Genomic DNA, 23,350 nt, shown 5'->3' on the forward strand with positions numbered 1-23,350 from the left:
TGCGTCACGAGGTGCTCCCCTTCGCAACACGTTCTCTCTGTCAAGTTGTCCGGCCCTTCTACCTGCATCTTTCAGGACCTGAGTGCTGTAGCCCCAATTCAAGAAGCAATTATCTAATTCAGCAAATTTGACAAAGTTGTCTGTTTCCTGATCTCTAATTCTGCGGACTCTTTGGCCATATGGAATGTTCTATTTTAGTCTTTTGGGATGGAAGCTACAGTATGTGCCCTCAGAATTGTATTCCCATCTGTAGGGTTCATAAAGATTGATGTGTACAAACAACCTTTGTCATTTTTACTGATGTCGAGGTCCAAAAATGAATGTTATGCTTGCTGTACTCCATAGTTAGTTTGATGTTAGGGTTAATGCTGTTAAGGTATTGGTGGAAGGAAATAAGTTAATCTTCTGATCCAGACCAGAACAGCAAACACCATCAATATAGCGTCCCCACCATATAATCCGGTCAAATAACTGTTTTGTAGGATCCAAAATGAAGTACTTTTCCAATTTACCTAAGTACAAACCAGCATAGGAAGGGCAGTAGCAAGTTCCCATGGCACACCCTTTGGCTTGTTTAAAAATACAGTCCTGAAAGAGAAAATGTTATTATTAAGAGTCCATTCAGTCAGTGAGATAATTCATTCTGTGGGAGGCATCTCAGTCTCAGGCCGGGTACTCAAGAAATGGTGCATAGCTGCCAATCCTTGTTCATGTTCACTGGTGGTGTATAGAGACTCCACACCCATGGTGACTTAAAAGGACGCTGTACCTACATTGTTCAATTCCTTCATTTCATTCAACAGATCTGTGGTATCTTGAAGATAGGCTGGGAGTGAAGGCAGAAAAGACTTATTAAAGTAATCAATGTACTTGGAGATTGGTTCTGTCAGACTTTCGTTACCATTAATGACTAGTCTGCCTGGAGGGTTTTCAAGATTCTTGTGGACTTTTGGAAGAAGATAAAAAAAAAGAAGCCACACGCAGACTGCCAAGGAAAAGATATTTGAACTCATTGTCTGAAATGTAGCCACTCTCCTTAGCTTCTGTGAGGAGATTGGTAGAACTCATCATTGTCTAACTGACGGTAGGCTTCGGTCACATATTTGTCTTTACTCCACACTACTGTAGCACCACCTTTGTCTGCTTTTTAACCACAATCCGTCCATTTTTGGACAAGGATTCAACTGCAGCCCTCTCTGACTTAGAAGGGTTACATTGTGTTTGGTTAGAGTCAATTTTACCCTTAAACAGATTCTCCACATCAAAACTCACATTCTTGGCAAATGTATGCAAATGTGGCATTCTGGACAATGGGACAAAAGGTGGACTTGAGCTTAAAATGTGTTTTTGAGGGCACAGAAACTGCCTGACCTGAAACACTGGTGTCTGTAGTTGGAGAGATGCTTTGCTTGTACCAGGCCTTCAGATGTAGATTCCTGTAGAAACTAAAATAGGTCAATCTTTGTATTGAATTCATTCGTCGAGTATGTGGGGGGAAAGGACAGTCCTTTAGACAAGACCCTTACACAATCATTAGAAAGGGGTTCTCCAGAAATACTGATCACAGCCTTGTTCTGGTCCTGCTCCGTGTGGTTTGATAGTCCTGATTTCTTCCTACCTTGCGTGTTGGCCTCTTCTGTGTCGTCTCCTTCTCTGTTGGGGAACCTGCGTGGCTCTTCTTCCTGGTCTAAAAAATCTTGGGAGGAGCCGGACTCAGACTGTGTGGGGTGATCCTCATCGTCGCCGCTCGTAAAGTTGAAAGAAACAGATCTGTGATTCTGAATTCTTGCGGGTTGGTTTTCTCCGGGCAAAGACCTTACCATCTCTGAAGTCTACTTCATCTCTTTTACATTTCTTTAGCTTGTCTTGCTTCATTGTCAGAGTGAATGTGTCTATTTTCTCTTTCATAATCCCATCGCACTGTGCTTTGTTGGAATTGTCACTGTGTTCTGAAATGTTCCTTTTTACTTTTTTCTGTTTGGACTACTTGTCTGTCCTTTTTAGCTTCCTCTATTAGAAGTAGCATTAGGTCAAAAGAACACTTGATGAGAATAGCCTCCCATTTATCTCTAAATTCAGTTTCACCTTGTGCTCCATTAGCTGGAAACTTCATAATACCTTTCTAGGGGTCCTTTCTAGGGGTTCTGTTGCATCTAGCATTGAGATGCATTTTTGATAACATATCTACAGTATTTAGCTTTTTAACGTATAGTAATGCTTACTAGGCGTTGTCCAATGAATTCTGTAACCCCTCCCTCTTCAAATCAGTGTAGATTGGAAAAAGCTGTTCAAAAGAAGACATTGTATTTATCTGTGTACTCCCTGACGAAGGCCATGCAGCTGAAACCCAACAGAGTTTTTAAACTTTGTTTCCATTGAACATGCCATATAAATAAAGGCATTTTAATGAATTATATGAAGAGTGCCTTGGTCCTCCTTTCTTATTGTGTGTAGATTAATGAATGGGAAAAAATTATTAAATCAATTATAGAATAAGGCTGTAACATAACAAAATGTGGAAAAGGGGAGGGGGTTTGAATATTTTCCAAATGCACTGTATACCTAGTTTGAGAAACCGACACCTCACAAGTCCTCAATTGGCAGCTTCATTAAATGGTACCCACAAAACACCAGTCTCAACGTCAACAGTGAAGAGGCGACTCCAGGATGCTGGCCTTCTAGGCAGAGTTCCTCTGTCCAGTGTCTGTGTTATTTTGCGCATCTTAATATTTTATTTTTATTGGCCAGTCTGAGATATGGCTTTTCATTGCAACTCTGCCTAGAAGGCCAGCATCCCGGTGTCGCCTCTTCACTATTGACGTTGAGACTGATGTTTTGTGGGTAGTATTTAATGAAGCTGCCAGTTGAGGACTTGTGAGGCGTCTGTTTCTCAAACTAGACACTAATGTACTTGTCCTCTTGCTCAGTTGTGCACTGGGGCCTCCCACCACTATTTCTATTCTGGTTAGAGACCATTTGCGCTGTTCTGTGAAAGGAGTAGTACACAGTGTTGTACGAGATCTTCAGTTTCTTGGCAATTTCTTGCATGGAATAGCCTTCATTTCTCAGAACAAGAAAAGACTGATGAGTTTCAGAAGAAAGGTCTTTGTTTCTGGCCATTTTGAGGCTGTAATCAAACCCACAAATGCTGATGCTCCAGATACTCAACAAGTCGAAAGAAGGTCAGTTGTTTTGCTTCTTTAATCAGAACAACAATTTTCAGCTGTGCTAACATAATTGCAAAATGGTTATTTAATGATCAATTAGCCTTTTAAATGATACACTTGGATTAGCAAACACAATGTGATATTGGAACACAGGAGTGATGGTTGCTGATAATGGCCCTCTGTATGCCCATTTAGATATTCCATGAAAAATCTTTCTGATCAATTTGATGTTATTTTAATGGACAAAAAAAAGTGATTTTCTTTCAAAAACAAGGACATTTCTAAGTAACCCCAAACTTTTGAACAGTAGGATATATATTATAGATTATATAATATATACTGTATAATACACTGTATATACTGTATATATTTCCTTTTTATGTTTATTTTTTGCTGCATCTTGGGCCCCCCACAGGCCTGGGCACAGGGGCTTTAGCCTCGGTAAGCCACTGCATTAAGCCAGTCCTGGCTGCATTGTCTTTCATGTATTTCCTAGTTAATGTACAGAACATGGGAGTTTATCTCTTACATAATATGTAGGCCTAGGCTGTGCAATATGCAATCATGTGTACCAATGTACCACGGTTCTATTTGGGATTATAAACTGGGTCGTTTGAGCCCTGAATGCAGATTGGCTGAAAGCCATGGGTTCTCAGACCATATACCATGGGTATGACAAAATTAACTTTTTACTGTTTTAATTAAGTTGGTTACCAGATAATAGCAATAGGGCACCTATGGAGTTTGTGGTATAGGCTACATATGACCAATATACCATAGCTAATGGCTGTATCCAGGCACTCAACATTGCGTCGAGAGCAAGAACAGCCCTTAGCCTTGGTATATTGGTCATATACCTCATCTCCTCGGGCATTAACGCTTAAATAGAACTGCTGCACCGGTAGTGCGCTGCGAGGAATTCCGAGAGGGTGTTGCTAATGAGCACAGGTGGCGCACGTTGAGGTGGCAGTGCAGAGCTTTCTCATGATGACAACCATTTTATCCAAATATTCAATGTCCCAAAGCGTAAAAGGGAAAGTTGACGAATACATTTTTGTAGGCTTGGGCACTTGCCGAAGTCGTTCACTGGAACAATTCCTCGCGCCCGATGCTGAACGCCAAACGCGAGTCTGTCACGTCAACTGCCGCTGAGGTCACATTGCCTACTGTAAACGCGCTACCCCTTGTCTTTTCTCTGGCGGAAGGAAGCAAATTGAAAGACTTCACATTACCCAAAGTGAAATTGCGCACTGATAACGGGAAGACCGTATACGTTACTACTGGAAACAGAGATTGTGGGGTGACCGAAGGCGCATACTGAACTATGGAGATGTATACTTTGCGGAAATTTGGCACCTTGCTGTCACTTGCATTTCTCTTGTATTTTCCAGGTAAGACGATGGTCATTTTGAGTTTGAATTAACGCATTTTCTTCTCTTAAGTGGTGTTGTTTTTCAATTGCTTATTGTGGATATTTTAAGGTGTTTGTAACCAACCAAAAATTGTCGAGCTAACACCGACAACATATAATTTTTTTTATTGGTGCCTCTGAATGACAGGAACCTACAAGACCGAATAGCCAGTAATACTAAAATGAATAATTGAAATATGGAGAAGTGGACGATTTAATATTCCTCAATTTAACATTCTGATTTAAATCTGAAACATCGGTTTGTTTTCCATGGGATTTGAAACAAGTGTGTTATGCATAATTCTGAGCCCTGAGGCAGGGAAGAACAATTAATTTATTAGATGGACAGACACTGCCTGAACAGTGGGTTTACACTGTTTAGCAAAGTGTCGTTTCGTCACTGTCAAGCTTTCTAACGTCAACAGTCTTGGTCATACTAGTGAGATTACTCTTACAATTTAACCACGTTTTAAATACAACAGGGTTGCAAAATTCCAGGAATTTTACCCACATTCTCAGGTTTTCCAGATATCCTGGTTGAAAGAACTGGAATAAAGAGGGAATAACAGGAAATCCAGCAATCCTCTAATCAGGTTTTCTAGAAATCCTTGTAATTTTGAGAAAGTTTACTGGAATTTTGCAACCCTAATTATGGTACTAATTTTGTTTATTGACCATGTTAAAAAAAAGTCTGCCATTTGTCTGGTTTTAGAATTGGACACAATTTTCAAAATATTGTACACTTGACCTATTTTAAATCGGTAATGTTTTTGTCAAATTTATCCTTCAGTTTATATCCTTTTGTTTCCAAAACAATCACATGTGCTGATGCAGGCAATCTCACCCTTTAGCTTATTTCACCTTAACAGGTGAGGCATTGCCAATAGTATTTCAAATAGTAAGGAGTATTACAAGGACTCATTCCTTGACACATGGTTAATGAAATCTATTCTCACACTCTTGTCTTGAGTATGAAGTGTAGAAAAAAACTGCTAGGTAGCTGAACAATAACCTGTCGGACTTATTGCTATTATAATACAAATTTCTCAACATGAGTTTTCGGCCTTTACTTCAGCTGTTTGACTCTACAGCAGGTGTGTCCCCTGAGGGCCAAAGCATGGGAGGAAATGGTTGTGAATAGCATCCTGCTAACAGGAAGATTGCTCATTCTCTGGGCAAGCTACAGATTGTTACACCAGGGTAATGTGATTCACCAGGTTCTTGTATCCATTACTGGGAGTTGCAGGTTAGGTACTGTTTGGTGTAGCACAGATAATGTTCAACCAACCTTGAAGGGTAATGTCATATTCCTCATCTCCAGCACCACCCCAACATCAACATATGTGAAAATTGCGAGTATGTTTTGTTCTAAAGTGTTTCCAATGACTACATTGTTGTGCAAACATGTATCTTCTAAAATGTCTGTGTCCAGTTGCAGGTGGTTCGTTTTGAATCTAGAAAATGCTCCGTTACTAAAATGAACTCTCCATGAAGTAATCCAGCAATGTGTACGTCGCCATCTTGTCTATTTCAAATCTTCTCTCGTTGACCGAGACAGGTGAGTGTCATCATGACATGCAGCACCACGTGTCTCAATCAATGAGAGATTCTCTATTTAAAATATGCTGGCGCAAAAATTGTTGGACACGTACATTTTAGAAGATGTGTGGGTGACTTGGTTGGTCTAAAATTCTGTGCTACACTAAACGGTACATAAACTGTAACTCCCAGTACTGGATACCAAAACTCTGTGGTAAAATCACATTATCTGGTGTAACAATCTGTAGCCATCTCCTGGCATGCCTTCATCCCTATGGCTATGTTTCATAATTAGTCATGTAAGGAATTTGTGTTCTTGAAAACAGGATAACCTGTGGTGTTTTTTTTGCCTTTTCAATCAAATGATTAACGAATAATGTAAATTAGTTTTGTGTATGAAGTTGGGAAAACTAGTGTCTTGGAACTTGAGTTAAAGTATGCGACATTATACTAATGAGTATTGTTAGTACACTGCTGCACAGCGTGTGTGTGTGGCATTGTTGTTTTCATGGCAGCTTCTTGCGCAGTTGGTCATTTAGAAGCTAGGTTTGTTTAATTTGTAACTTTAGCATGCTCTCTGTTCTTTCAACACAGCAGGACATGTTGCCATGTCAGGCACTATAAGACATACAGTAATCATATTTCATAGGCCCACCACATGATGTTATTTACATTGTCCCGAGATCCCTAAATCAATTAGGATTTTCAAGTCAGACCCTAGTCGTTTTGGTTTAGCTCATTTGAATTCCATTAGTCTAAGTTCAATTGGTTGACTACATAATTATGTTGTAACTGTTTAAATGACCTTGTGGTGTTTCCAGTACTTTACAGAATCTCATTCTGAAAATAAATTAGTTTCATTTTTTCCCCCCCACAAGTTGATGTCCCTGGACTTGTTTTTGCTAATTACTGAAGTGGGTAAGGTGGGTCAAAGGAAAGCTGTACCAGTATTGTTACACTTGAAAGCTTTTTGCTTTTTCAGTCTGATCGCAAGAGTTGGTTCAGGGTTATCTGGATAATTTGGATCAGTAATGTATATGGAGAACATACAGTTGAAGTTGGAAGTTTACATAACAATTCCAACATAAGTTTAACTTGTTTTTCAACCATTCCACAAATGTCTTGTTAACTTGTTGAGTGTAGGGGGCAGTATTTTTGTGTTTGGATGAAAAACGTACCCAATTGAAACTGCCTATTTCTCAGGCCCAGAAACTAGAATATGCATTTAATTGTCAGATTAGGATAGAAAACACTAAAGTTTCCAAAACTGTCAAAATATTGTCTGTCTGTGCGTATTACAGAACTGATATTACAGGCGAAATCCTGAGGAAAATCCAACCAGGAAGTGCTGTTTTTCCTGCATCCATTGGATGCCTTGCCTCCATTTAAAGGGATATCAACCAGATTCATTTTCCAATGGCTTCCTCAAGGTGTGAGCAGTCTTTAGACATAGTTTCAGGCTTTTATTTTGAAAAAATTAGTGAGAAAGAACCCATTGCGTCAGTGGATGGCTGGGTGCCAGTAGAGTTTTGCATGCGGAACAGCCATTTTCTCTCTCTCTCCTATTGAAGAAGCTACAGTCCTGGTTGATATATTATCAACATATATTGTAAAAACAACCTGAGGATTGCTTGATTATAAAAAACGTTTGACAAGTTTCTACGAACCTTACGGATACTATTTGGAATTTTTGTCTGCGACATCGTGACCGCTCGAGCCTGTGGATTTCTGAACATAACGCGCCAACCAAATGGAGGTATTTTGGATATAAAAATTATCTTAAAGGAACATTTATTGTGTAACTGGGAGTCTCGTGAGTGCAAACATCCGACGATCATCAAAGGTAAGCGATTTAATATATTGCTTTTCTGACTTTCGTGACCAATCTACTCGGCAGCTAGCTGTTTGTAATATTTTGTCTACTGAGAGAGATGTCCTTACATAAACGCTTGGTATGGTTTCGCCGAAAAGCTTTATTGAAATCTGACACGCCAGGTGGATTAACAACAAGCTAAGCTGTGTTTTGCTATATTGCACTTGTGATTTCATGAAAATTCAATATTTTTAGTAATTTAATTTGAATTTGGCTCTCTATAATTCAGCGGATGTTGATGAAAATTATCCCGGTAACGGGATGGGTGCATCAAGAAGTTAACTATAATTAGGACATCTACTTTGAATGACACAAGTAATATTTCCAAAAATTGTTTAGACAGATTAATTCACTATCACAATTCCAGTGAGTCAGAAGTTTACATACACTAAGTTGACTGTGCCTTCAAACAGCTTGGACAATTCCAGAAAATGATGTCATGGCTTTAGAAGCTTCTGATATAGGCTAATTGACATCATTTGAGTCAATTGGTGGTGTACCTGTGGATGTATTTCAAGGCCCATCTTCAAACTCAGTGCCTCAGTGCTTGAGATAATTGGAAAATCAAAAGAAATCAGCCAAGACCTCAGAAGAAAGATTGTAGACCTCCACAAGTCTGGTCCATCCTTTGGAGCAATTTCCAAATTCCTGAAGGTACCACGTTCATCTGTACAAACAATAGTACGCAAGTATAAACACCATGGGACCGTGCATACCGCTCAGGAAGGAGACGTGTTCTGGCTCCTAGAGATGAACGTACTTTGTACGTCAATCCCAGAACAACAGCAAAGGACCTTGTGAAGATGCTTGAGGAAACCGATACAAAATGATCTTTATCCACAGTAAAACAAGTCCTATATCGACATAACCTGAAAGGCCGCTCGGCAAGGAAGAAGCCTCTGCTCCAAAATAGCCAGACTACGGTTTGCAACTTCACATGGGGACAAGATCGTACTTTTGGAGAAATGTCCTCTGGTGTGATGACACAAAAATATAACTGTTTGGAGGGAAAAGGGGGATGCTTGCAAGCCAAAGAACACCATCCCAACCGTGAAGCACAGGTGTGGCAGCATCATGTTGTGGGGGTGCTTTGCTGTAGGAAGGACTGGTGCACTTCATAAAATAGATTAAAACTATGTGGATATATTGAAGCAACATCTCAAGTCAGGAAGCTAAAGCTTGGTTGCAAATGGGTCTTCCAAATGGATAACGATCCCAAGCATACTTCCAAAGTTGTCAAAAATTGGCTTAAGGATGACAAAGCCCTGACCACAAAGCCCTGACCTCAATCCCATAGACAGTTTGTGGGCAGAACCGAAAAAGCATGTGTGAGCAAGGAGGCCTACAAACCTGACTTAGTTACACCAGCTCTGTCAGGAGGAATGGGCCAAAATTCACCCAATTTATTGTGAGAAGCTTGTGGAAGACTACCAGAAACTTTTGACCCAAGTTAAACATTTTTAAAGGCAATGCTCCCAAATGGTAATTGAGTGTATGTAAACTTCTGACCCACTGGGAATTTCATGAAAGCAATAAAAGCTGAAATATAATTTCTCTCTACTATTGACATTTCACATTCTTAAAATAGTGGTAATCCTAATTGACCTAAGACAGGGAATTTGTACTAGGAGTAAATGTCAGGAATTGTGAAACGGCATTAAAATGTATGTAAACTTCTGACTTCAACTGCACTTATTGAATAATTAGACCTAAATTGAATTACCTTTTTTACTTTCTGAACAAATAATTTATATTCAAAAGGCTATACTTGTTAGACGATGTGATAGGTAGATGGAACAAGCAACACGCTGGTTGATGACACAATACAGTCCTAACATATAAACTGACAGTGCACAAGCAAATGTTAATATTACCCAGCTCGACGATAATGACTAGCCTCATTGTTCTGCCAGAACGATTTATCACTCCCCTGTTTCTAGAGACATTGATTGACATTATGTGCAATGAAGTTGGCGCCGGAGGGGATGGCCGCCGTTTTACGATCTCCTAACCAATTGTGCTATGATGTGGTTTTTTTCCTCAATATTTGTAAATTATTTTGTACATAATGTTTCTGCAACCATCTTACGGCAGAAAGAGCTTCTGGATATCAGGACAGTGATCACTCACCTCGGATTAGACAAAGATTTATTTATTCTACAACTACAACCGCAGCATCAAGTAGGACTCACACGAAATTCTCCAAACAACCCACAAGGCAGACATCCCAATCAAAAGGAAGCGACGGAGAGGACGAAGAGCCGGATGCCTCGTCCGGACCCGCAGAAGACCACTAGGAAAGCTGCCGTTACCGCCAATATTACTCGCCAACGTGCAATCATTGGACAATAAACTAGACGGGGTAAGATCACGAATATCCTACAAATGGGACATAAAAAAACTGTAATATCCTATGCTTCACGGAATCGTGGCTGAATGACGACATGGACGGCATATTTGTAAACCGCTGGTGTATGAAATCTAAGGAAGTCTCTGGATTTTGCTCGCCTGAAGTAGAGTATATTGTGATAAACTGCAGGCCACACTACTTGCCTAGAGAGTTCTCAGCTAAACTTTTCGTGGCTGTTAATTTACCACCACAGATACAGTGCCTTGCGAAAGTATTCGGCCCCATTGAACTTTGCAACCTTTTGCCACATTTCAGGCTTCAAACATAAAGATATAAAACTGTATTTTTTTGAGAAGAATCAACATCAAGTGGGACACAATCATGAAGTGGAACGACATTTATTAGATATTTCAAACTTTTTTAACAAATCAAAAACTGAAAAATTGGGCGTGCAAAATTATTCAGCCCCTTTACTTTCAGTGCAGCAAACTCTCTCCAGAAGTTCAGTGAGGATCTCTGAATGATCCAATGTTGACCTAAATGACTAATGATGATAAATCCAATCCACCTGTGTGTAATCAAGTCTCCGTATAAATGCACCTGCACTGTGATAGTCTCAGAGGTCCGTCAAAAGCGCAGAGAGCATCATGAAGAACAAGGAACACACCAGGCAGGTCCGAGATACTGTTGTGAAGAAGTTTAAAGCCGGATTTGGATACAAAAAGATTTCCCAAGCTTTAAACATCCCAAGGAGCACTGTGCAAGCGATAATATTGAAATGGAAGGAGTATCAGACCACTGCAAATCTACCAAGACCTGGCCGTCCCTCTAAACTTTCAGCTCATACAAGGAGAAGACTGATCAGAGATGCAGCCAAGAGGCCCATGATCACTCTGGATGAACTGCAGAGATCTACAGCTGAGGTGGGAGACTCTGTCCATAGGACAACAATCAGTCGTATATTGCACAAATCTGGCCTTTATGGAAGAGTGGCAAGAAGAAAGCCATTTCTTAAAGATATCCATAAAAAGTGTCGTTTAAAGTTTGCCACAAGCCACCTGGGAGACACACCAAACATGTGGAAGAAGGTGCTCTGGTCAGATGAAACCAAAATGGAACTTTTTGGCAACAATGCAAAACGTTATGTTTGGCGTAAAAGCAACACAGCTGAACACACCATCCCCACTGTCAAACATGGTGGTGGCAGCATCATGGTTTGGGCCTGCATTTCTTCAGCAGGGACAGGGAAGACGGTTAAAATTGATGGGAAGATGGATGGAGCCAAATACAGGACCATTCTGGAAGAACCTGATGGAGTCTGCAAAAGACCTGAGACTGGGACGGAGATTTGTCTTCCAACAAGACAATGATCCAAAACATAAAGCAAAATCTACAATGGAATGGTTCAAAAATAAACATATCCAGGTGTTAGAATGGCCAAGTCAAAGTCCAGACCTGAATCCAATCGAGAATCTGTGGAAAGAACTGAAAACTGCTGTTCACAAATGCTCTCCATCCAACCTCACTGAGCTCGAGCTGTTTTGCAAGGAGGAATGGGAAAAAATGTCAGTCTATTGATGTGCAAAACTGATAGAGACATACCCCAAGCGACTTACAGCTGTAATCGCAGCAAAAGGTGGCGCTACAAAGTATTAACTTAAGGGGGCTGAATAATTTTGCACGCCCAATTTTTCAGTTTTTGATTTGTTAAGAAAGTTTGAAATATCACATAAATGTCGTTCCACTTCATGATTGTGTCCCACTTGTTGTTGATTCTTCACAAAAAAATACAGTTTTATATCTTTGTTTGAAGCCTGAAATGTGGCAAAAGGTCGCAAAGTTCAAGGGGGCCGAATACTTTCGCAAGGCACTGTATTTTTTTTATTTTTATTTTTTACTATGACAAAAGCCATTAGTGTTTAAAATAATAGTTGTAGTGTCATCTTGACCTGTGTGTAGGTCTCTCCCCCCCCCCTACAAACAAACACATGTTGTTTTGATGAATGAAGGACAGATACCAGTGTTTATCTTATCCCTTGTCCCCTATTTGTCATTCTGGTTGGGACAGGTGATATAGCTAGGAATCTGAGTCGATTTAATAGCAATTGGATAAGTGTGCCTTAAGCCTGGATTTCCTTTATGGGCAAAACCCCACTGTTTCCCCTCTGCTATAAAATGACTAATGTCCTCTGAAATCCACTGCAATCCCATATGGCAAATCAAGGCCCAGGCGCCATCAGCCAATCCTCCTACTGCAGCATACCGGTAATGTCAGAGAACAATATGCAAATACATGCTAGAACATGCCAATATGATCTCACTAGCTGGTGCTTGGCTCTGCCCACATCCATGCTTGTTCTGCCCACCATGATTAATTTGCGCCTATTGGAAACGAAAGGCTGTCTATATTGGGTTAGTTTTAAAAATGTTTGACCTCTATGAAAGCCCCAGCTAGCTAGACCAGAGCCTTGCAGACAGGAGGGAATAGCATGGCAATCCCTTTAACGGGATCGATATGACAACAGCCAGTGAAAGTGCAGGGCGCCAAATTCAAAACAGAAATCTCATAATTAAAATTCCTCAAACATGCATGTATCTTATACCGTTTTTAAGGTAATCTTGTTGTTAATCCCACCACAGTGTCCGATTTCAAATAGGCTTCACAGCGAAAGCACCATAAACGATTGTTCGGTCACCACCAACTCACAGAGAAACACAGCCATTTTTCCAACCAAAGAGATGAGTCGCAAAAAGTACAAATAGAGAGAGAATTAATCACTAACCTTTGATCTTCATCAGATGACACTCATATGACTTCATGTTACACAATACATGTATGTATAAAGTTAATAGTTATATAACAAAATCTCTGTATACATTGGCGCTTTACGTTCTCTAGTTCCAAAAACATCCGGTGATATTGCAGAGCCACATTTTACAGAAATACTCATTATAAATGTTGATGAAAATACAATTGTTAGACATGGAAATATAGATATACCTCTCCTTAATGCAGCCGCTGTGTTGGACTCAACAGATTTCAGAAATAACATTTATAAATATTCATCAGAATGCACTCCCAGGAATCCTAGTTCCACAAATGTTTGTTTTCTTCGATAATGTCCATTATTTATGTCCAAGTAGCTACTATTGTTAGGGCGTTTAGTACACAAGTCCAAAAGGTCGTGCAGGTCCAGCCGAACGTCGGACGAAAACTTCAAAAAGTTATATTACAGGTCGTAGAAACATTTCAAACTAACGTTCCAACCGGAGAATTCCATTGTCTGTAGAAAAGCAATCGAACGCAGGTCGCTATCATGTGAAATGCGTGTGACCAGGACCTGGCTCTCTGCCAGACCACTGACTCAAAGAGCTCTCATCCGGCCCCACCTCACAGTAGAAGCCTCATTCAAGTTTCTAAAGACGGTTGACATCTAGTGGAAGCCTTAGGAAGTGCAACATAACCAATATCCCACTGTGTATTCAATAGGTGCTGGGTTGACAATCGACCAACCTCAGATTTCCCACTTCCTGTTTGGATTTCTTCTCAGGTTTTTGCCTGCCATATGAGTTCTGTTATACTCCGACATCATTCAAACAGTTTTAGAAACTTCAGTGTTTTGTATCCTATACTAATATGCATATATTAGCAACTGGGACTGAGGAGCAGGCCGTTTACTCTGGGCACCTTTCATCCAAGCTACTCAATACTGCCCCTGCAGCCATAAGAAGTTAAACAAAACATATAAATTCAGCAAAAATCTTGGAAATTGTTTTTCATTAGGACCTAATCTATGGATTTCACATGACTGGGAATACAGATACCTTTACAAATAAATAAAAAAATAGGTAGGGGTGTGGATCAGAAAACCAGTGAGTGTCTGGTGTGACCACCATTTGCCTCATGCAGCGCGACACCTCTCCTTCGCATAGAGTTGAGCAGCCTGTTGATTGTGGAATGTTGTCCCACTCCTCCTCTGGCTGAGTTGCTGGATATTGGCGGGAACTGGAACACGCTGTCATACACATCGATCTAGAGCACCCCAAACATGCTGAATGGGCGACATGTCTGAGTATGCAGGCCATGGAAGGACTGGGGCATTTTCAGCTTCCAGGAATTGTGTACAGATCCTTATGACATGGGGCCACGCATTATCATGCTGAAACATTAATTGATAGCGGTGTATGGGAAGAACCATGGGCCTCAGGATCTAGTTACGGTATCTCTGCATTAAAATGCAATTTTGTTCGTAGCTTATGCCTGCCCATACCTTAACCCCACTGCCACCTTGTGGCACCGCTCACCCACACAACCTCATTGTCTACGGTTGTGGAGCCTCTTGGACATACTGCCAAATTCTCTAAAATGAGGCAGCTTAAGGTAGAGAAGTGAACATCCAATTATCTGGCAACAGCTCAGGTGGACAATTGCACGCTGCCTCAATTTTAAGACATCTGTGGCATTATGTTGACACAACTTCACATTTTAGTGGCATTTTATTGTCCCCAGCACAAGGTGCACCTGTGTAATGATCATGCTGTTTAATCAGCTTCTTGATATGCCACACCTGTCAAAGGGATGGATTATCTTGGCAAAAAAGAAATGCTCACTTGCAGGGATGTAAACAAATTAGTGCATCTTGCATGTCTTTCACAGCTGGCCCCTCTGCCTGCTCAGCAGAACTTTACCCCAGGGTGGACAGGTCAGCCTCCCTCCTCCCTCCCCAGAGGGCTGGAGCTCAAGCGTCTCATCAGCACCTCAGGTCAGCCATGAGGTTAGAACAAGTACACCTCAATACACTGAAAACAAGCTGGGATAGGAGGTGAAAGCATGTAGTGTGTGGGGGTGTGTGTTATATAGATCCATAGGCAAGCCTTTACTTTGTAGCTTTAACTTTTTTTATTTGCTCTTACCTTCCCTCCAGTCCTCTCAGCCTTCCCATGGTGCTGTGTAATTACAGGATTTCTGTTTTTTGGTCACACAACAGTCCTCTGGAGCCATAGTGTGTGTGTGGTTTGGAGTTCGGAGGTGCAGCTTTCTCTCTTTTGAACTGTAATTGTTGTTTATGTAAGGCATCCCCAGAGTGTTAGTGTGCTGTACACACATTTTATAATGTGCTCCTTGTGCAGAAAAGTATGAAAGATATCCCAATTTCACAATTTCTGTCAATCTCCCACCCTGTCATTGTTGTCTGAGAATTGTCATAATTAAATCATACTTCTTAATTCTACACAGAAGTGACTGCAGCCTTGAGATAAAACATGGGATGCTAATTGAATTAGGAACCTCAAGTGTGTTCTCACTAAAATAGTATTGTACAAATGTAATTTCCATGACCCTCGCCAAAGGAAGTGCTTGATAAGCTGTTTTTGGGCCCAGAAGTCACTTTCTGTCATCACTTGTAGTAGACAATGCCCCACCAGCATTAAATGGCCACTAAAGGCATTGATTTTTGAGGACTATTTGCCTCCGGGGTTGACTTTTCTGTCATTGTCGCCAACTGTTTAGTCAACGTTGCTGTGGCCCCTTTCAGTTTTGAATGGTCATGTTGGCTTCAGTAGCTTCCCTTACTGTATTAGGAACTGATGTAAACTAAATGCATACTATGCTATACCTTTTGTAAGACGTTGCATTAGCATAATGCAGTGATTCCCAAACCTCTTTGAACGCTTCCTCCTCCCCTAGATCTTTCTCTGCCTTTTGGTTTTGTCCCCTTCTGCTAGCGATTGAGGAATTTCCTCATGTTTGGTGGTTACTTGTTTTTTCTGTATGCATCTACAATAGCCTACAAAGGCACAGCACCGTACCACACAGTGCCTCCATAATCTCTCTGGATGTCTTTTAAAGAGGTAGAAGTTTTTAAACTGAATGCTAAACAGGATATATTAGGATTAAGTCTGAAGTCAGTCTAGATTAGTGTTACTTCAATGTTTTTCTGGCGAGTGGAAGGAAAATATGTAAATGCTACTGTTAACCAACTGCCGTACAAATAATACATTTCCTTGAGGGGGAACTATCCACCTTGAGCGTTGGGATTCAAAAATAGGCATAAGATCTGTAGGTAAATGGGTGTGCTTTGCTACTGTAGGTTTAGACAGCCACAAATGGTGCTTAACGTGTACATTACAAATGCTTTGTACTGAGACAAACGGTTTATGCAAAGACGAAGTGTGATGGTCGGCCATTTGTTAGTCCACGTGGTCATTGATGTTTTGAAACTTCATTAGTGACTGTTCATTACAGCTATTGATTTCTCAGGGAGTTACGATCCATGGGAGTCATGTCCATTAACCTAATCATTAAGCACAGTAAGGAAGGTTAGTGGGCCACTCGGTTTAGATCTTGTTTGGGTTTCCACATCTACTCTTTGCCCTGAAATATATCCATGACACAGTATTTGACCTGGTCTCAGCCCGTACCCAGGACAGACTTATCGTGACCCGTGATGCTGCATAATTGCACTCATTTTGAGATGAGGCTTGACAGAAAGTAGTAATGCTCGACTCCCTAGAAGATTGTTTGGTTTGACTGTTATCCTGAACTGGGCAGGAGTAGACGCACACAAGCTCTAACAGTCTCACAGAGCCATGTGTTGAAAAAGCACTGTAGAAATGCAATGCAGCAATCATCCAAGTTACATTCAGCGACCAACTCCTAATCAGTCCCCATAACGCTCTTTGCATACCCTACCGCTATTTGCTCTTCCAGTGCAACCCGCTCACCACCAGCGACTCAGAGATTCATCCATTTATCTCTATTCATTTTGCCCATGTCCACTCGGGTGACACGACTGGCTGTCTCATACTTTTCCTTTTAATCTCCTCCTTAATCACTTTGGGTCTCCCGACCTCGGCGGTTGAATTCGTCACCGAAAATAAAAACCTCCTATTGCAGTTAATAACACACATTTTCGGATTCCGAGATCGCAACGGTATTACCCCCTAACATTACCTGTCATCAAAGAAGACCTAAGGAAGACACATCGAGAAATGAGACTAAGAAATGATCAGGCCCCTAACAGTGCTAGGAGGCTCATCGCCTCATCGGTCTTTACTGCCAGTGTAAAAATAGTCATGTGGGTGTCAAGGACATCCCACAATATTTTTTTCCTTGACAAGCTATCAATAATTCAGTCTAATTATCCCTCCACTTGATCAAGTGACCCTACTCCTTCAGATGAACTGTTTCGCCCATTACCTGCCAATCATAGGGAACACGGCTACTATGTCTGTCTTTGGGAATACTGATTAAAAGCAACACGGAATGTTGCTACTTTCACGTGACGATAGACAAACCGGTAGTCCAGTGTTATTGTTGAGTCTTATCATTATCGGAAATTGGGATTGTTTTCCCTGACAACTTCAAAGTTGAGTGTATGGTTGGTTATACACTGAGTGTACAAAACATTAGAACACCTTCCTAATATTGAGTTGCACCCACTTTTGCCCTCAGAACAGCCTCAATTTGTGAACTCTACAAGGTGTCAAAAGCGTTAAGGGATGCTGGCCCATGTTGATTCCAATGCTTCCCACAGTTGTCAAGTTTGATGTAACATTTTTGCGTGTGGAAAAACCCAGCAGCATTGCAGTTCTTGACACACCGAAGCCGGTGTGCCTGGCACCTACTACCATAGGCACTTAAATATTTTGTCTTGCCTATTCACCCTCTGAATGGCACACTTATTTTTTTATTTCACCTTTATTTAACCAGGTAGGCCAGTTGAGAACAAGTTCTCATTTACCACTGCGACCTGGCCAAGATGAAGCAAAGCAGTGTAACAAAAACAACAGTTGGACATGGGATAAACAAACGAACAGTCAATAACACAATAGAAAAGTCTGTACAGTGTGTGCAAATGTAGTAAGATTAGGGAGGTAAGGCAATAAATAGGCCATAGATGCAAAATAATTACAATTTAGCATTAACACTGGAGTGATTAATGTGCAAGTAGAGATACTGGGGTGCAAAAGAGCAAAAATAAATAACAAAATGGGGATGAGGTAGTTGGGTGGGCTATTTACAGATGGGCTGTGTACAGGTGCAGTGATTGGTAAGCTGCTCTGACAGCTGATGCTTAAAGTTAGAGAGGGAGATATGAGTCTCCAGCTTCAGTTTTATTTATTTTCCCCCCCAATTTGTTCCAGTCATTGGCAGCAGAGAATTGTAAGGAAAGGCGGCCAAATTAGGTGTTGGCTTTGGGGATGACCAGTGAAATATACCTGCTGGAGTGAGTGCTACGTGTGGGTGTTGCGATGGTGAGCTGAGATAAGGCGGGGCTTTACCTAGCAAAGACTTATAGATGACCTGGAGCCAGTGGGTTTGGCGATGAATAAAGTTGAAGTCGAAAGTTTACATACACCTTAGCCAAATATATTTGAACTCAGTTTTCCCCAACTTGTCTTAGGTCAGTTAGGATCACTACTTTATTTTAAGAATGTGAAATGTCAATGTTGCATCTTGAGATGTTGCTTCAATATATCCACATAATTTCCCTCCCTCATGATGCCATCTATTTTGTGAATAGCACCAGTCCCTCCTGCAGCAAGGCACCCCTACAACATGATGCTGCCAACCCAGTGCTTCACGGTTGGAATGGTAGTTGTTTGGCTTGCAAGCCCCCTTCCCCCTTTTTCCTCCGAAACATAACGATGGTCATTATTGTTTCATCAGACCAGAGGACATTTCTCCAAAAAGTACGATCTTTGTCCCCATGTGCAAATAGTAGTCTGGCTTTTTTATGGAGGTTTTGGAGCAGTGGCTTTTTCCATGCCGAGTGGCCTTTCAGGTTATGTCGATATAGGACTCGTTTTAATTTTGTACCGGTTTCCTCCAGCATCTTCAGAAGGTCCTTTTGCTGTTGTTCTTGATTTGCACTTTTCGCACCAAATTACGTTCATCTCTAGGAGACAGAATGCGTCTCCTTCCTGAACGGTATGGTGGCTGCATGGTCCCATCGTGTTTATAATTGCGTACTTTTGTTGGTACAGATGAACATGGTACCTTCAGGCCTTTTAAATTGTTCCCAGGGATTAACCAGACCTGTGGAGGTCTACAATTCTTTTTTGGAGGTCTTGGCTGATTTCTTTTGATTTTCCAATGATGTCAAGCAAAGAGGCACTGAGTTGGAAGGTAGGCCTTGAAATACACTGCTCAAAAAAATAAAGGGAACACTAAAATAACACCCTAGATCTGAATGAATGAAATATTCTAATTAAATACTTTTTTCTTTACATAGTTGAATGTGCTGACAACAAACTCACACAAAATTATCAATGGAAATCAAATGTATCAACCCATGGAGGTCTGGATTTGGAGTCACACTCTAAATTAAAGTGGAAAACCACACTACAGGCTGATCCAACTTTGATGTAATGTCCTTAAAACAAGTCCAAATGAGGCTCCGTAGTGTGTGTGACCTGTATGACCTCCCTACAACACCTGGGCATGCTCCTGATGAGGTGGCGGATGGTCTCCTGAGGGATCTCCTCCCAGACCTGGACTAAAGCTTCCGCCAACTCCTGGACAGTCTGTGGTGCAACGTGGCGTTGGTGGATGGAGCGAGACATGATGTCCCAGATGTGCTCAATTGGATTCAGGTCTGGGGAACGGGTGGGCCAGTCCATAGCATCAATGCCTTCCTCTTGCAGGAACTGCTGACACACTCCAGCCACATGAGGTCTAGCATTTTCTTGCATTAGGAGGAACCCAGGGCCAACCGCACCAGCATATGGTCTCACAAGGGGTCTGAGGATCTCATCTCGGTACCTAATGGCAGTCAGGCTACCTCTGGCGAGCACATGGAGGGCTGTGCGGCCCCCCAAAGAAATGCCACCCCACACCATGACTGACCCACCGCCAAACCGGTCATGCTGGAGGATGTTGCAGGCAGCAGAACGTTCTCCACGGCGTCTCCAGACTCTGTCACGTCTGTCACATGTGCTCAGTGTGAACCTGCTTTCATCTGTGAAGAGCACAGGGCGCCAGTGGCGAATTTGCCAATCTTGGTGTTCTTTGGCAAATGCCAAACGTTCTGCATGGTGTTGGGCTGTAAGCACAATCCCCACCTGTGGACATCGGGCTCTCATACCACCCTCATGGAGTCTGTTTCTGACCGTTTGAGCAGACACATGCACATTTGTGGCCTGCCTGAGGTCATTTGCAGGGCTCTGGCAGTGCTCCTCCTGCTCCTCCTTGCACACAGGCGGAGGTAGCGGTCCTGCTGCTGGGTTGTTGCCCTCCTACGGCCTCCTCAACGTCTCCTGATGTACTGGCCTGTCTCCTGGTAGCGCCTCCATGCTCTGGACACTACGCAGACAGACACAGCAAACCTTCTTGCCACAGCTCGCATTGATGTGGCATCCTGGATGAGCTGCACTACCTGAGCCACTTGTGTGGGTTGTAGACTCCGTCTCATGCTACCACTAGAGTGAAAGCACCACCAGCATTCAAAAGTGACCAAAACATCAGCCAGGAAGCATAGGAACTGAGAAGTGGTCTGTGGTCACCACCTGCAGAACCACTCCTTTATTGGGGGTGTCTTGCTAATTGCCTACCATTTCCACCTGTTGTCTATTCCATTTGCACAACAGCATGCGTGTAAAGGAAATAATGAATGGGGCCATGTATTGTGAGATTTTGAGTGAAAACCTCCTTCCATCAGCAAGGGCATTGAAGATGAAACGTGACAGGGTCTTTCAGCATGATAATGATCCCAAACACACCGCCCGGGCAACGAAGGAGTGGCTTCGTAAGAAGCATTTCAAGGTCCTGGAGTGGCCTAGCTAGTCTCCAGATCTCAACCCAATAGAAAATCTTTGGAGGGAGTTGAAAGTCTGTGTTGCCCAGCAACAGCCTCAAAACATCACTGCTCTAGAGTAGATCTGCATGGAGGAATGGGCCAAAATACCAGCAACAGTGTTTGAAAACCTTGTGAAGACTTACAGAAAACATTTGACCTCTTGTCATTGGCAACAAAGGGTATATGACAAAGTATTGAGAAACTTTTTTGTTATTGACTAAATACTTATTTTCCACCATAATTTGCAAATAAATTCATTAAAACTCCTACAATGTGATTTTGTGGATTTTTTTTTTCTTCTCATTCTGTCATAGTTGAAGTGTACCTATGATGAAAATGACAGGCCTCATCTTTTTAAGTGGGAGAACTTGCACAATTGGTGGCTGACTAAATACTTTTTTGCCCCATTTGAGGGGTGGTCGTTTGACCGTGGACGCAGACAGTGATTGCTGAGGTCCTGTTTGAAGAAAGCAGAGGTGTATTTAGAGGGCAAGTTGGTCAGGATGATGTCTATGAGGGTGCCCATGGTTACGGATTTAGGGTTGTACCTGGTAGGTTCCTTGATAATTTTGTGTGAGGTTGAGGGCCTCTAGCTTAGATTGTATGATGGCCGGGGTGTTAAGCATGTCCCAGTTTGTTTCACATAACAGTACGAAATCTGAAGATGGATGGGGGGGCAATCAATTCACATATGGTGTCCAGGGCACAGCTGGGGGCTGAGGGGGGGGGGGGGGGGTGTCTATAACAAGCGGCAACGATAAGAGACTTGTTTCTGGAAAGGTGGATTTTTAAAAGTAGAAGCTTGAATTGTTTGGGCACAGACCTGGATTGTATGACAGAACTCTGCAGGTTATCTCTGCTGTAGATTGCAATGCCGCCCCCTTTGGCAGTTCTATCTTGTTGGAAAATGTTGTAGTTGGGGATGGGAATTTTTGGTGGCCTTCCTAAGCTAGGATTCAGACATGGCTAGGACGCATACACAATCAATGTCTCAATTGTATCAAGGCTTAGGTTAAAGAAGGATTTCTGTCTCCTCCCCTTCATTTACTCTGATTTTTTTGAAGTGCATTTAATAAGGGACAATAGCTTTCACCTGGTCTTGGAAAGAGTAGGTGTTAATGGTTTGTACACTCAGTATATAGTTAGTTGCTGGAGCACATGTTATGTGGTCTGCTTTGTTCTTGTGGCAGTCTACTAGTTTAGTTAGCCCAGATCCTGGAGATGTATATGGACTTGAACATGGCTTCTGAAGGACCCACTGAGTGTCCATTATATGGAGTCAACACGCACAGGCAATCCTTCCTGAGCCCTCTCGGTTGAGATCTGCGAGACTAATAATCACGCTTTATTGGTCACATGCACATATTTATCAGCTGTTATTGTGGGTGTATGGAAATACTTGTGTTCCTAGCTCCAACGGTGCAGTAGTATCTTCCAATACACACCTAATAGTTAAAGAATGGAATTAAGAAATATATAAATATTAGATTGAGACATGTCGGAGTGGCATTGACTAAAATACTGCTTTACTCCTCTCATATGTATACTGTATGTAAACATTATTAAAGTGACTATAGTGTTCCATTTATTAACATGGCTAGTGATTCCAAGTCTGTATATAGGGAAGCAGGGTTGAGTAGCCCAGTGGAAGTCTGCTAGTGATGGCTATTTTAATTGTGATGGCCTTGAGATCGAAGCTTTGATGCACCTGTACTCACCTCGCCTTCTGGATGGTAGCGGTGTGAACAGGCCTTGGCTCGGCTGATTGTCCTTGATGATATTTTTTGGCCTTCCTCTGACATTGGGTGCTGTAGGTGTCCTGGAGGGCAGGTAGTTTGCCCCCGGTGATGCGTTGGGCAGGCCGCACCACCCTCTGGAGAGCCCTGTGGTTGCGGGCGGTGCAGTTGCCATACCAGGCTGTGATATAGCCCGACAGGATGCTCTCGACTGTGCATCTGTAAACCAATAGCCTAGATTCCCTTGTGCAGGGGGAAGAGGACTTTTACAGTGCCCTCGGAAAGTATTCAGATCCCTTGACTTTTTCCACATTTTTGTTACGTTACAGCCCTATTCTAAAATCGATTTAAATATTTTTATATATCTATACACAATACTCTATACTGACAGTGAAATCCAGGTTTTTAGAAATGTTTGCAAATGTAAAATAAAATAAAAAAATAAAATAAAAAAACATACCTTTTGTGTTCAGAC

General features: G+C 41.8%; 1 protein-coding gene across 2 annotated transcripts in view; it reads left to right on the plus strand.

Moving 5' to 3' along the window:
* Positions 1 to 4,053: 4,053 nt before the first annotated feature.
* LOC110533522 (endothelial cell-selective adhesion molecule) overlaps positions 4,054 to 23,350 on the plus strand; it is a 53,692-nt gene continuing 34,395 nt past the window's right edge. For both annotated transcript variants that reach the window (XR_002474973.2, XM_021617814.2), the window contains exon 1: positions 4,054 to 4,558. Coding sequence is in view for 1 of the 2 variants with exons in the window: in XM_021617814.2 (XP_021473489.2) it covers positions 4,492 to 4,558 (67 nt within the window). In the remaining variant the exon portion in view is untranslated. The remainder of the gene's footprint in view (positions 4,559 to 23,350) is intronic.

Source organism: Oncorhynchus mykiss, chromosome 10 (genome assembly GCF_013265735.2).
Source record: "Oncorhynchus mykiss isolate Arlee chromosome 10, USDA_OmykA_1.1, whole genome shotgun sequence".
NCBI classification, from domain to species: Eukaryota; Metazoa; Chordata; class Actinopteri; order Salmoniformes; family Salmonidae; genus Oncorhynchus; species Oncorhynchus mykiss.